Source organism: Prosopis cineraria, unplaced genomic scaffold, assembly GCF_029017545.1.
Source record: "Prosopis cineraria cultivar Desert tree isolate PC_DT_omini unplaced genomic scaffold, ASM2901754v1 PC1334, whole genome shotgun sequence".
NCBI classification, from domain to species: domain Eukaryota; kingdom Viridiplantae; phylum Streptophyta; class Magnoliopsida; order Fabales; family Fabaceae; genus Prosopis; species Prosopis cineraria.
In genome coordinates this window covers 13,637-28,416 of record NW_026556659.1, presented here as the reverse complement: position 1 = coordinate 28,416, position 14,780 = coordinate 13,637, and the positions used below count along the sequence as shown (strand labels likewise).

General features: G+C 34.0%; 3 protein-coding genes across 3 annotated transcripts; all 3 read right to left on the bottom strand.

Moving 5' to 3' along the window:
• Positions 1-662: 662 nt before the first annotated feature.
• Positions 663-1,771, bottom strand: LOC129299869 (PRA1 family protein B4-like). The gene has a single exon (XM_054938344.1). It carries the CDS (start codon positions 1,586-1,588, stop codon positions 911-913), a length of 678 nt encoding a protein of 225 aa, XP_054794319.1. The 5' UTR covers positions 1,589-1,771; the 3' UTR covers positions 663-910.
• Positions 1,772-3,969: 2,198 nt separating this feature from the next.
• Positions 3,970-7,251, bottom strand: LOC129299868 (uncharacterized). The gene is made up of 3 exons (XM_054938342.1): positions 7,082-7,251; positions 4,844-5,044; positions 3,970-4,247 (listed from the first exon to the last, which is right to left on the bottom strand). Exons 1-3 carry the CDS (start codon positions 7,190-7,192, stop codon positions 4,212-4,214), a joined length of 348 nt encoding a protein of 115 aa, XP_054794317.1. The 5' UTR covers positions 7,193-7,251; the 3' UTR covers positions 3,970-4,211.
• A 2,607-nt stretch (positions 7,252-9,858) lies between these two features.
• On the bottom strand, positions 9,859-12,438 carry LOC129299870 (uncharacterized). Its single transcript, XM_054938345.1, has 3 exons — positions 12,376-12,438; positions 10,942-11,066; positions 9,859-10,305 (listed from the first exon to the last, which is right to left on the bottom strand). Coding segments are annotated over exons 1-3 (573 nt in total). The 5' UTR covers positions 12,377-12,438.
• Between the last annotated feature and the right edge of the window lie 2,342 nt (positions 12,439-14,780).

The window sequence follows — 14,780 nt, the reverse complement described above, 5'->3', positions numbered from 1 at the left end:
AGAAGCTCGGAATAATATTCGATGCCACTGCATATTTGTTGGGGCATCATAAAAGTAATAATCTTCAATCCACTGATTGTAAAAGAAATCATGCAATGGTGTGCTGAACCCTGACATCTCAGATGTCAGGATCAACAAGTCGGATCTCTTCAATTTTTCTATAATAAAGGGGAAACAATGACAATGGGCTGTTTTAACCCCAATTCTAACTCCACAAACCACAAATAGAGGTCAAAATTGCTCATGCAGCTTCATTGATTCAAAAGCAGAAACAATGGATGTATTCTCAATTCAACTACTTCCCAGAGCCCATCAGTCCACAAACTAAAAAACAATGGCAAGCAATCTCAATTATGAGATCTAATTAAACAACACGGGCAAAAAAACAACCTGACTACCTGATCCCATTCCTTCATAATGTTCGATCTATCTAATGTTGGATAAAAACACAGTATGAACAATAAAAAGGGAAACTGATATAAAACCATCAAAGAGACTAGCTGATCCATCGTTCCATGCAACAATAAAACGGATTACAGCCTTAGAGGCATCGGTATCTAACACATACGATTAAGAACATTTCCACAATCAGCTTTAAGAAACCAAATTACAAAATGAATAAAACAATTGAAGTATAGAGATCCCAGAAAAAAAAAAAAAACTGAAGTATGAAAACCGGTAGATCCATCAATAAGAGTTGCAAATCCTACATTAAACACAATAACAGAGAACCCTACAAATCTCAAGTGATTCACCCTGTGTATATAAAATTTTGTTAATACATTTTCATAGAAGGCAGAAGTATATTTTCTGCGTTTATTTCACCTCCAGGTCCTAACGATGAATTTCATGGATCAGATCAAGACACCATTATCCTGTCATCCTCCTCGATCTGGATCCACTGATCTGCTCAAACACGTGCAGTGACCGTAGGTACAGAGGAAGCAACAGCGGCATTGGCTGCAGCACCACGGATGAATGACAGGAATCCAGTAGTTTGAGAATTATCTTGTTCATCCAAGAAGAGATCTTCAGGAACCCTGAAGGCACCATGAGCGCAAACAATGGCCACACCCACCATGAGAGCCGAAACAAGAACAGATCCAACGTTGGTAAGAAAGACTACGAACAAAGTGAGGCCACCCAAGAGGGCCAATGTCTCGAAATCAGAGAAAGTGCGACCAAGAATGACCAAAGGCTGATCAGAGGGACGGAAGAGGTAAAGGAACATCCACGAAGCGAGCAAACCCACGAGGACAATAAGAGAGAATGGATTCGTAAGGAGAGAAACACCAAGGATCAGAGCAACTATAGCATAATAATTGACACGGAAGTAAGAGTAGTTCTTGCGGATCCGAAGGGTGGCTTCAGAGAAGCTCTCTGGTTTCGCGAAGGCCGTACGGTCAACGAGTTCACCCCAAGGACGGCGCTGCGCGAGGCCATTACGGACGGTATCGGAGAGGTGGCCGATGAAGGCGCGGAAGGCAGGTGTGGCAATGGGCCCTCCAGATTCGGCGGCGACGCCACCAGCGGCAGCGTTGGGCTGGGAATTGGAGATGGGGAGGACGGGAGGGCCTGAAGAGGACATTGTAGGGTGTGAGGGATCAACGAAGAAGAGAGAAGAAAGGAGAGATCGATTTATGGGAATGGAAAGACTAGATTTGGGAATCGAGGAGAGAATGCGAAATTGATGGATGAAGGCGACTTTGGGAAAGGTGTGGAGGGTTTTGTTTCTGTGAAATTGAAGGGAAAGAGATAGGTTGTCCCGATGTAGGATGATGGAAAAAAACCAAGACGACGTCTTACGCAACTCAGCTTCGTCGTTAAGATTCCACTACCGACAATCGCATTGGCTTTTGGCTTTGGGGACCTGGGTCAATGGCTCAATGCTCGTCGTTTACGATGACACGCGTATTTGCTCGCTTGATTCCATGCCTCGTCACCGCCGTTTACAATTCCACACGTATTCGATATTCGCTTTATAATTTTTGTGATCTGGGTTTTTTTAAATAATGTCAAACTTTTATCTAGAGTTAAAAAATTGGGTAGGTCTGAGCCATATGGATTCTGCCCTAATAGGCCCAACCTTAAAGTCCATTTCTTTAAAAGCCTTCATTTTTTTAAAACCAGGCCTTTATTCAAAGGACACAGGCCGGGCCCGTAACCTATTTTAAAAAACATAAAAAAAATTCAAACATTTTTTAAAGGACTCAAGTATCTTTGTTCAGTACTTGCTCTATCATGCTCAAGTTTAGTTTAAAAATCAAATGCAAATCAAGTACTTATTCATCAAATCATATACTTGTTTAAATACAAAAAAGTAATAGAATGGTTTCCACGTAAGGTCAGGATTAATAATCTGTCCTCCACAGAAATAGGCACTGCTAAATACTCTTTAGAAATGAAAAATCAAGACTTGTCTTACACTGTCAATCCACATGCAGTGCCCTTCTTACCTCTTGAATCAAAGTCGCTCGTGTTGTCATAATCTTGCTATGAATAAAGGAGGGATTAAAGGCAGAGCAATTTATCCAATCCTTCAACAGCTCTTCTTGACCCCACATCTCAAGAATCCAAAGCCTTCTTGCTACTTTAACTTTGTAATGATTCAACCTCTCACATCTAAGAGTACCTAAAACACGAGACTGGATGATTGGAGTAAACACCATGATAACAAGGGACAACAGAGGTGAGATCGAGATCTAGCCTCTATAGGCGACGTGGCATCATGATTGAACAAGATTGAGACTTCAAGACACTAAGAGGGACTAAGCAATCAACGAAGACAATGGCAAGATGAAGAGGCTAGTTGAGCGAGAAAGAGAGAGGCAAGATCGCGAGGAGAGGGAGATGGAGAGTCAAAGATAAGGGTGAGAATGGAGATGCCGACTTGCTAAGATTGAGAGGAGTGAGCGAGACCATAGAATCAAGTGAGGAGCCAAGATAGTCAAGTGAGCTTGGGGTTTTTTTAGATGACTTTATACCGTGCATTTTATTTAAGAAAAAAAAAGTTAAACGAGCACGGAAGACTGTCTGAACTCATTTTTTTAGAGTCAATCTTGAAAACCTAATTTTATTAAAAAGTATCAATTTTTTAAACTCAAATTTTTATAAACACAGTTTTAAACGGGCAACTCTCCAGCTCAATTTTTATTCTCGACACTGCTTTCATCTTTAATCCTCAAGAGTTTTTTATTTGCCCTGGCATGTCTTGAGATTAAAAAATATATTTACACATTATTTATTAATTATTAATTTCTCATTAATAATAATAATAATAATAATATATTCATTATGAACGAAATTTGAGCTTATGAATCACATCCTAATCCTAATCAACCAGGACCAAGCTTTCCATCTTGACCTTCACATCTTGGATTAACTTGCCTCCACATTTTATCCCACCTTTATTGGCGTGGTTGCTTTCGCCTCTCAAATCTCAATTACTTGCGTCATTAAATATTTTAAAAAAAAAAATTAAAAAAATGGTCTTTCATCAGATCATTAAATCCATGTCACTACATTTGGTTAGATTTACCACTAGTTCACTATCGTTAACCCAAGGTTTATCAAATAGCTTTTTTCTTTTCTTTTCTTTTCCATAAGATTATCCAATAATAAATGTAAATATTTAACATAGCATAAATGTGTCTGACAAATATATCCTCCGTTCCTCCTCTTTATGCTTGGAATAGAAAAACTGGATATTTGTAAATAGATATTAGATATATCAAAACAAACCTTCCTTATTAATATAATTACCAAATTTTGCAAATTACTTCATAAAAAGGATCATACTCTCGTCTATATTGTCTGATAAAAGGAAACACAAGAGGAACCAGGGGGAACAACCTATTGTTATATGAAATTGTTTTCTTATTCATAAAGCCAAAAATCACAGAATACCAGCCATTACTTTGTAAAAAATTTAATCTAGAGATCATAATTCTAATAGAATAGAACAGGAAATCAGGGCTAACCATTCTCTGAAACATATCAACCACGTGATAATAACAAAATGATGTAGGTTCCATCACTGGAAGTCTCTTTAAAAGGAAAGGATCCACATTGTTCCAAACAGCTAATCAAGTGCCCATTGTACCAGCTAAAAAGATATTCGTAACATAACATCATTCATAGTCATAACAGTGGTGGGAAACAGAACAAACATCGCATTCAGTATCAAGGCACCACAACCATTAAAATGGAGTTTAGAACGTAGACCCATTCCATCCAAAGTTTGAACCCTGCAGAGGAAGAAAAGCAGAGTTACCATCGAGTCGCAGCAAACAATACAATACATGGCCATAAAATTGGATATTTAGGGTATGTTTGGGAGTTAAGGAAAGGGAAGAAAATCCAACAAAGATGGAATAGGAAGCAATGATTAAATTAAGGGATAACTTTTCTTTCCCTTGTTTGGGAATATTCTCTCCTTTAGAATCCTCCAAATTAGGGGACCTTCAAATTAAAGAGGAAGAGGAATATGGAAGGTTAGTTGACAAGCAATAACTAGCCCAACCTTCCTTAATAACCCCAAACAAGAGAGAAATTTAAATAAAACCTTCTCTTCTCTTCCGTAATTCTTCATCCAAACATACCCTAGAGAAAAGGGCTGGGGGTTTTGAGAGTTGGCATCTTAAGGAAATGGGTTGGATTTTTAAGTACAGCTAACAGACAGCAAGGATTTGTTTACATGATCTAGTGCTGGTGTAAAGCATGCAAACACTGTGCATATTCTTGACTTTGATGGTCCTAAACAAAAAGGAAGAATGCAATAAGAAAAAAGTGCAGCGCAGGTCAGTGACCCTTCAGGATAACTTGGAACTTTTTAAACACTTGCCTTTGTATCATAGAATTTCAAGAAGAATCGTGATTTGGGCACAGATATTTTGGTTTCGAGAATTGATGCAATTGCAGCACTAAGTTTCTTATTCACATCAGGGTTAAGACCACCAATGGACACCAGTTCCCCATAGGCTGCAGGCTGCTCAGTCCCACCAAAAGATATGGGAATCGATCCTTTCAATACAATCATCACATACTGCAAATTGGGGGAAAAAGGATTAAAGGATTTAATCAAGTCAAAGAAGCAACAAATTATAGCTCAGCAAAAATATCATACTTATTTTCTATTTTAAGAGCCACATCAATGTCATGCTGCTTATCTACAACATAATTCCGAGAAGCATACTCTTTTGAGTAAAAGGTGAATTTCATTACCGAACAAGGATTACAAAACAGCCATGGTGTCAACAAAAACCAGGCCAACCAATCATGTGCACAACTTTACATGGAGGAAATACAAAATTAAGGGAAAGAAGGAGGCTGGTGTGTCTGTTTTCTGAAGGTTGGCCAAATCTTTGACTCTGGCAGTGAGGTCTGAGATAGCTAAGGCTACACCAAGAAGCATCCTTTAAGTATACTGAAGGAGTCAGACTTCGATGCTCATCCCAAGAAGAACACGTATGAAATAAAGAAGTTAATGCTCTACAAACTCTTTAAAATGAGTTGCATTTTGAACCATAAAACTTTTCTAATGGGTGATACAGATAAGGGATAGAGGGAGTATATGGTTTAAAATTATGAAAAAAGTTAAATATTAAATAGTCCAGACTGTAACAAAATTTAATGTCATTTGACTAAAATAGTATACTCTTATTAACTATTATTTAATAATTTACACCATTTAGTTTTCTTTTTATTTTTTCGTTGACAGATCCTTTTAGTTACTCCATCAGATATTATTGTCCGATGAAGTTTTAACCCAATCATTAAACTAACTGAAGATGCATGTAGGTTTAAATCAGCAGAGTAATCACTAGGTATATTGCATAATAGTACACCATAGATCATACGGCCAGCAGGTCATTAAGGAAATCTAAGAGAATGTTCGAAGTCTTCTTCATCAATCAATGCTTAAAAACAATAATTTTGCTCAAACTATTCTGATTCAGGCAGTAGTTACCCTTCTTGAGGATAGCAGCTTAACACCAGCACAGCTCTAAATTCAGTGGAAAGGAACTACATTAATCCATATAAAGTTCAAAAAAGAGAGAAGTTGAAAACAAATTTATCAATGCTAGCACTCAAAAAACAAACCAAGACCCACTATCACTCCATCCTTCCAACTATATAACAGAGTAAATCATTCCCACCACATCCAAAGCTTGCAAATAAGGTCTTGATGCCCCAAATAGACCTAATGACCGTATAAAATTACTTCTACGGATTACATAGTGAGAATAGGACATAGATTCAGCAAAGTGACTTATGACATAATGATCCGTTGCAAGCTAACACAATCAAATATCATTGCCGGGAACTTGAGCAGTTTGTAGCTAAACAAGGAGTGACATATTATTTTCCTGAATCGATATAACATGAGACAGAGGACCAGAAAGATACTTGTAACCTCCGAACCTAAAAATTTCACTGATTTTCCTTGCAATATAATTACATGTATTTAAATCAATAGGTATCAAGACAATTCAACTATCACAGAATTATCTAAGACTTGAATCACAATCCAACCCGACCTGAATCACAATCCCACGTCAATATTCTAAAGAAATGATAAGCCCCGATAACCCTCTGACGATATCTGAACATAAATCTCAGTTTTCAGATTGGGAGGAAAACTACGCGGCAGTTCTTACAGGGCTGTTATCGTTTTATTCAATAAAATCAAGAGGTGCAAAGAAACCTTCGTTCCAGAGCGAATAACACGATGATAACTTGATAACAAATACTGAAGAAACTTCACATAAATCTTGTCACAGAGGGTTTGGCATCATTTGCCGGACTAATCATTTCCTGATTCCGTAAGTAACCCCACATTGCGTGCCTCTATAGTTGTTGGACGATACCAGTCGGTTTTAGGTTAGAATCTAATATGATATCCGAAGAAAGCTGGACTTCAAAAACTCCAAATAAAGCAGTAAAATACAGAAGAATAAAAATACTGAAAAAAAATGAAAGACCAAAAGGAGTAAAAACCATAGAACCAGAAAGGTTCGGAAGAATCGGACGCAAATTGAAAATACAGAAAAGAGAGAAATAGAGGCAAAAACTTCCTTACAGACTCAGGTTTGCCGATGAGCTTGGCGACGGTGGAGCTGGCTTCAGAGAGAATGGAAGAGGTGTCAACACCGTCGAGGTTGACGTTGGTAGAGAGGTTGAGGCAAGGCATTTCTCGCTTCTCTTCTCGTTCACTCAATTCTGAAACCCTTTTGTTTTCTAACAAGCGTATGTTGGGCGGCTGAAGGGGTGAGAAATGGGTGAGAGCGAATCACTGCACGCTGCGTTTTGATTATTAGCCATTGGATGAAATATAATCCTGTCCGTTGACTTTAATTAAAGTTTTGATTTTTATTCTCCATTTGCAATGGCTACGGAAGTTGGGAGAACAAAGGAGACCGTCACGGTGATACAACATTGTTATAAGCACGACCTCAGGAAATAGAATTTATCCTAAAAGACTAATTTATCGTAGTTAAAGAATTCTTAAGACTTGCTCACTAATCTTATGAGGTTTTTGAGAAGTGGCCATTGTTGGGTGGTAATCTATGCTGGTAATCAATCTACAGTAGTTGATAGTAGTGCTTCTTGCATTAATAAATTTTGTTAAGAAGTGCACAAATCACATTAAAAATAATACTCTTTTAAATAAAATATTACATAATAAAATATTTTATAAGCACGACCTCAAGAAATAGAATTTATTCTAAAAGATTAATTTATCGTAGTTAAAGAATTCTTAAGACTTGCTCACTAATCTTATGAGGTTTTTGGGAAGTGGCCATTGTTGGGTGGTAATCTATGCTAATAATCAATCTACGGTAGTTGATAGTAGTGCTTCTTGCATTAATAAATTTTGTTAAGAAGTGCACAAATCACATTAAAAATAATACTCTTTTAAATAAAATATTACATATTAATAAAAATTTTTAAATATACTTTATAATGTTTCTTTTTTAAGATAAAAATATAAATTTTTAAAAATATTTTATATTTAATATTTTATTGATAAAAAAATATAGAGAGAATGCATGAGAGGGTATATTAAAAAAATATTATTAATAAAATTTTATTTTTATTAAAAAATTTTATATTTTAAAATATTAAATCATTTTTAAAAATATTTTATAATTTAAAATGAAGAAAGTATTTTTAAATTCAGTGGTTAATGGATCAAAAATCTAGGGTGGACTAGGTTTCAGAATCTTTACGATTTTCAATGATACGTTACTAGCAAGCACAAGGTGGAGAGTGCTTAATAACATTGATCATTTATGGACACAAGTGCTTAAGGAAGTGTATTTCGCCCGAGTCTCTTTTCTTCTCGACGCTTTCAAAATTTCCAAAGCTTCTTGGGCTTTAAGCAGTTTATCAATAGACCAAGATTTGCTAATGAAATATTCTCTCTGATCCTATTTACAGGAGAGAGAGAGAGAAAAATTTTTTATTTTTATTTATAAGTTATATTATTAAATTTTTATTATAAATTTTTTTATCTTTCATTAAATATTGAAGAGAGAAAATATATTATTAAAATGTATATATTTAATAGGGATAAAGTTGAGAACTTATTAAATTTTAAGACAGTATTAATGAGTTTCAAAATTTTTCTTAATATTATTGAAACATGTTAAAGTGACTTATAAATAAAATTAAAGAAATATACGCTTTGTTTGGAAGGTAAGAAATGAACAAAGCATCGTGCAATATTTGGTATGTGAAAAAGTGTTTAAAAAAATGATAAGTGGACGTATTACATTTTCTTTTTAAATACATCCTCTATTTCCTTTTTAGAAAGTATTTTTCCTTATACCAACCATGTACTAAATTTAGTTTGGAAGGACCCAAGGGATTGCATAAACATCTTGCACAAAAAAGAGTGGATTGCGTTGTCAATAATAGTCACGCTGTTGCTGACTTAATAAAAGAGGGTATAAGTGGGATTTATCCATGGTGGCTCATTGTACGTCTGAAGAAGCTCTTGCTAAGATTCAGAAAATCCATATTCCTAATATCGTCACTTCTGATTCCATTGCCTGGGCCGGAGCTGAAATGAGTTCATCCATCTATTTTGCCCAGGCCAAGTCCCTCTCAAACTCTGCCTGATCATTTTTGGAAGGAAAAATGGAAAATCAAGATGTATCCCAAAGACAAAACTTCTTACGAAGAGCTATTTTTGGCTCCAAAGTTAGAACTAGAGGTCTATATTTATATTTAAGGAAGTGCTCTACACACCCTCAATTCAATGAATATTTCCTCTTTTAGAAAATGGTGCTCTGATTTTCTGTTGCATAATATAATAGCCCTGCAGATGAGTTTGGAATTGCTTACGTGGCATGTTTGCGTTGGAATATGTGGAAGGCAAGATCAGCATCAAGCAGTCTTCACAGCCGCTGAGTTTGGAATTGCTGATGCTGTAACAAATTTTTGGAAGATGAAGTTTAAAGATCAGCTTCATCCAAATTCTGCAGTAAGAGAGAACATTAAGTGGTCATTTCATCAAGGGATGATGCTGATTCCAGTTTAGTGGCCAAATTATTGGCTTGTAAAGGAGCCATCTCTATTGCTGCTGTTTTTTCCAATCAACAAGCAATGATAGAAATGGATTGGTGGGAGCTTTACTCGATTATTACACCTAAAAGCATTGCTTCTAGAATAGTCAATGCAGAATGATCTTTTAGACAACCTCAGGTCCAAGTCTTTCTCTCGTTTTTGTTCACCAAGCGAAATGGGAATGTTGCTGCACATTGGACTTTCTTTTTTTTTTTTTGCCATTAAAAGGAAATTCTATTAAGCATAAAAGAGTCTTACAGAAACTAAAAAACTAGCAGAAAAAAATTAACCACAGTTTCTAAAAGAAGGGCAGTCCCTCTCCAACAAGTTAAGTAAAGAAATTGGGGGTCGCACGGCCCAATTTAGAGGACACAATTCCTTAAGCAAAACTTTAACAATCCAATTTGCTACCATGTTAGCTTCTCTAGGAACCCATGCAAACAAGCAGGTTCTTAAAAAATTCCCCTTAAAGAGGATATTCTCAAAAGAATAGAAGCATCTCCAATTGTTAGGTGCCGAACTTGAATTTAAACAGTTGATTAGATGTTTAGAATCATATTCGAAACAAACATCATGTAAATCTTTACAGACACCAAAATCCATTACACGCTCCATAGCTAAAAATTCTGCTTCAAAAGCAGAGGAGGCAACACACAACTCAAACACACCTTCCATAATCCTTCCTTTGCAATCCTTGATAACAAAAGCAACAGCAGCACTTCTTAAGTTCTCCTGAAATGCACAATCTGTATTAATTTCTAGAAGGTTGCCCCAGGGAGCAAACCAACCATGATGAGAGCTATAATATGACTGATTAAGACAAAAATCATTATTATTAAGCCAACCATTAGCATCCCAAAATTCAAAAAGCATGTCATTTGCACGAATGCAAACTAGACACGAGTCCACCATAGTTTTTTCATACAAAAAGGAGCATATGGATTTCCAAATATGCCACAAAGTACAAGCAATAAGAGCTTTTTGCCAATGGTTGAAACTCCTATTAAGAAACCAAGAAGATAGCTATTGGTTCAAAGAAGGTACATTATTTTAAGACTCCAAATCACTTTCCAAAGATCCTGTAATATAGAAAAAGAAGTGGAAGGTTTAGGCTCCAAAATCACCTGTTGAAGTGATTTTGCAATATTATATCCTTCTTTGATAGAATAAGAGTTTCCATTACACCAACCCAAATCCAAAAATCCTCCCCACCAGATAAGACTCTCCTCACATTAGTAATAGCTTCTAACTCTTCATCGGATAGCCAATCTTCAACAAAATTCAAACTCCATTGATTGTTAACAATCAATTCATCCAAAATCATATCTTTCCAATCATCAAAAGGGCAAGGAGAAGATAAACACATACTTGGGAGAGGAGGTAACCAAGCATCTTTCCAGATTCTCGTCCTTCTTCCCTTTCCAATACTGGAGAAGAGATGGTCCTCCAGAATCCTTCACCCATCCAGGATGCTGCTCCAAATCCAAAAAGCACTTCCCCCATTTTTAACATAAAAAAAAAAAACCATAGTTAGGAAAATATAAACCATTTAAGATTCTAACCCACAACTGGTTAGGATTGTACAAAATTCGCCATCCCAATTTAGCCAACAGTACCAGTTTAAATTCTAAAAATCCTTAAAATCAAGACCCCCATCAGATTTTTTTTTTCTTTTCAATTTATCCATTGGAACCCAATGAATTTTCCTACAGACATCACTGTCTTTCCACCAAAAACTAGATATAATTCTATCAAGCTCCTTGCAAATCAATTTTGGATATGAAAAACAAGACATCGAATAAACGGGTATAGAGTTAATGATAGATAATATGAGAACCTCTCTCCTAGCTTCAGACAAAAAAATTCACTACCATCCTTGTGTTTTCCTTCTGACTTTGTCCACAACAAAATTCAGAGCTTGATTTTAGATTTGCCACAGAGAATAGGCAAACTGAAATAACTACCCGGAGCCTCCACCAATGTGATATGAAAAATATGATCGATTTCCTCTTTAATTAAATCGTTGGTATCGCTGGAAAAATACAAACAAGACTTGCTAACGTTGATTCTTTGATCAAATGAATTACAATAAAAGTAAGAATATTTTTCATCTGTCTGCAATTATCTAATCTAGCTGTAAGAAGAAAATAAAGTCATCTGCAAAGAGGCTGTGAGTGATGGATGGACAAGAGTGAGCTAACTCGATAACCTTAACCACCCCCAACTTTTCAGCCTTCTCAATCAGTTTTTTATAACACATTACTGACCAAAATGAAAAGATAGGGGATAAAGAATCTCCCTGACAAAGATCACGCTCTGGACAAACATCAGCAATTTTCTTACCGGCCATTAAAATATTAAAATTCATTGACGACACACACCCAAAAATCCTATCAACCCATTGCATCGAGAATCCCATTTTGATTAACAATTGGTATAGAAAGTCCCACTCCACTCTGTTATACGCCTTGTTCATGTCAAGCTTCAAAGCAAGCTCAGAATTACCTCCCTTCTTTCTTCTTAGATAATGAAAAGCTTCATGAACGACGACAATATTATCCTGAATTAAATGCTCTGAAACAAAGGCTCTTTGATTTCAAAGATCAACTAATTAAGGAATGGTTTGAGTCTATTTTTCATGCCATTAGAGATAATTTTCCAGGAGAAATTACAATGGCTAATAGGATGATATTCATTAACAGACGAAGGGCTCTCAATCTTAGGGATCGTCATCAAATCAGTATCATTTACACTATTGAATTCAAAACCATGAGAGAAAAAGGATTTGACAAGAAGACATACTTGCTCTCCAATGATATCCCAATTCTTTTGATAAAACACACCACTGAATTCACCCAAGCCTGGGGCCTTAGAACCACCTAGCCCAAACACAACAGCGTTGATAACTTCATTTGTAATGCTCTCTCCGTCTCAAATCATAAAACAATTTTAAAAAAATTTCTCGATTTCAAAATATAAAACATTTTAAGGTAAATTAAGGTTTTATTAAATACATAAATTTTAATATTATTCTTTCACTTTTTATAATTAATTTATGTCCTTCTCTTTTTAATATATTAAATGATGAGTATTTTTTAAAGTTTGTATTTTATTTTGAAAAATAAAATTGTTAAGTGTATTTAATGAAGTTATTAATATATAAAATTTTATCTAAAAATATCTTATAATTTAATACGAAAATCACTCATAAGAGAATTATTAATGTCATCACCAACTACCTTGTCAACATGACTTAATACTTCATCAAAGTTTCAAGATCCAAGAATGGGAGAGAAGACGTTTATAAAGGATGAGAATTGATAATTAACCTCTTCCTCATTGTCAAGCCAAACTCCCTCCTCATTCATGATTCTTGTGATCTTATTACGGTTCCTTCTCTGTATGGTTATAAGATGAAAAAATTGTGCGTTCTTGTCACCACATTTAAGCCATTGTAGTGTAGAATTTTGATCCCAAAAAAGTTCTTCTTGCAGCCATATTTCATTAATTTTCAACCCATGCCTCCTCTTTTATCCATTTTGAAAAACTCATAAAAAATGTAATTCCAACAAAAATAATATTCCCTCAGTCCCAAGGCATTTTTAGATAAAACCTTACATGCCAATAAATCTCATTAAATACACTTAACAACATTATATTTTTAAAATAAAATATAAACTTTTAAAATAATTATCATTTAATATATTAAAAAGAGAAGGGACATGAATTAATTATAGAAAGATAAAAGGTAATATTAAAATTTGTACATTTAATAAAACATCAATTTACCTAAAGTGTTTTATATTTTGGATGAAGAAACTCTTTCAAAAGGTCTTATAATTTCAGACGGAAGGAGTAGTGCTTTTTTAAATATATAAAATTCATGATTTTTTACTATAATTAATATTATTAAAAGGTCCTTAAATGTCATTCGTGTTTCTAAATAAATAAATATTAATTTAATTCTTAATATAAGACAAAGTTTGAAATTTTTGTCCTAAATATAAAATGAAGCTAGAGTAATTAATATTTTTTTTTCAAGTTTACTCCTTGTATATTTATTATCATTTGAGTTCCTAAACAACAGTTTATTTTAGTCATTAATTACAAAGAAAGGTAAAATTGAAAAGTTATACTATACTCCTTTTAATTAAAAATGTAAAATATTTTTAACTACATTTTATCCCTTAACTTTTTACCTAGTACTATCTTTTCATATTTATTATTATTTAATAAGGTGTTTCACTTAAAAATAAATATAAAATAATTTATTATTTTAAGGTATTTTTTTAAAAAAATATACTAATTATATCTTAAATACTAAAAATCCTTATTTTTTTTAACATTCAAACCCAAAAAAAAAACTTTATGTTTTTTAAGCCAAGTTGTATTTTATTTACAATTTCACTGTTATAACTAACATTTTTTAAAAATATAAAATTGGTTAACCTCCTCTTATGTTGAGGATTGGAGAGAGTATATATACTCCCTCCTATTCTGAGTATGAAGTTTATTTGAAGGTTTTAGTTTGATTTTAAATATAAGGTATTTTTTTTTTTTATGATCTCTTGTATTGACAAGTTATTTTCCTGATTATATCCGAATTAAATGAAGAGGTTAGAATCCACAATAGAGAGAGATTCGACATAATCATGTGAACACAAATTCACATTTTTAATGAAATGTACTCTTCACTTGACTTTGGAGGCAAACATGAATCCTTGGCATTTAGTGGCGATGAAGCTCCTAGTTGGTTTCGACCAGCAGGGGAGCACCTACCTAACTTCGCCTGTCCAAATCCCCACTCTCCCGCTCGTCATCATTCACATTCCCTAACAGAACCCAATCATTGCAAAACGACAAACTTCCTCAACTTTTACTCTGTTCTTTTATATATATATATATATATATATAAATTATATCGCATAATTTAAAAAATTTAATTAATAACAATAATATATTATAAAAATAAAAAACTTAAATTAAAATATTTTATATTAATTAATATAAATATACATTAATTATTTTTTATTAATATAAATTATGATGGGTAATTTTAAAAATATATAATAATTTTTTTATATAAAAAAAAAAAATAATATTTTTTTTTATAAATAGAAACGGAATGGTAGGTTTTAAAATTATACTTCATCTCTATAAGGCACGGTTAAAAAAATTTGATATCAAATATAAAATATTTTAATAAA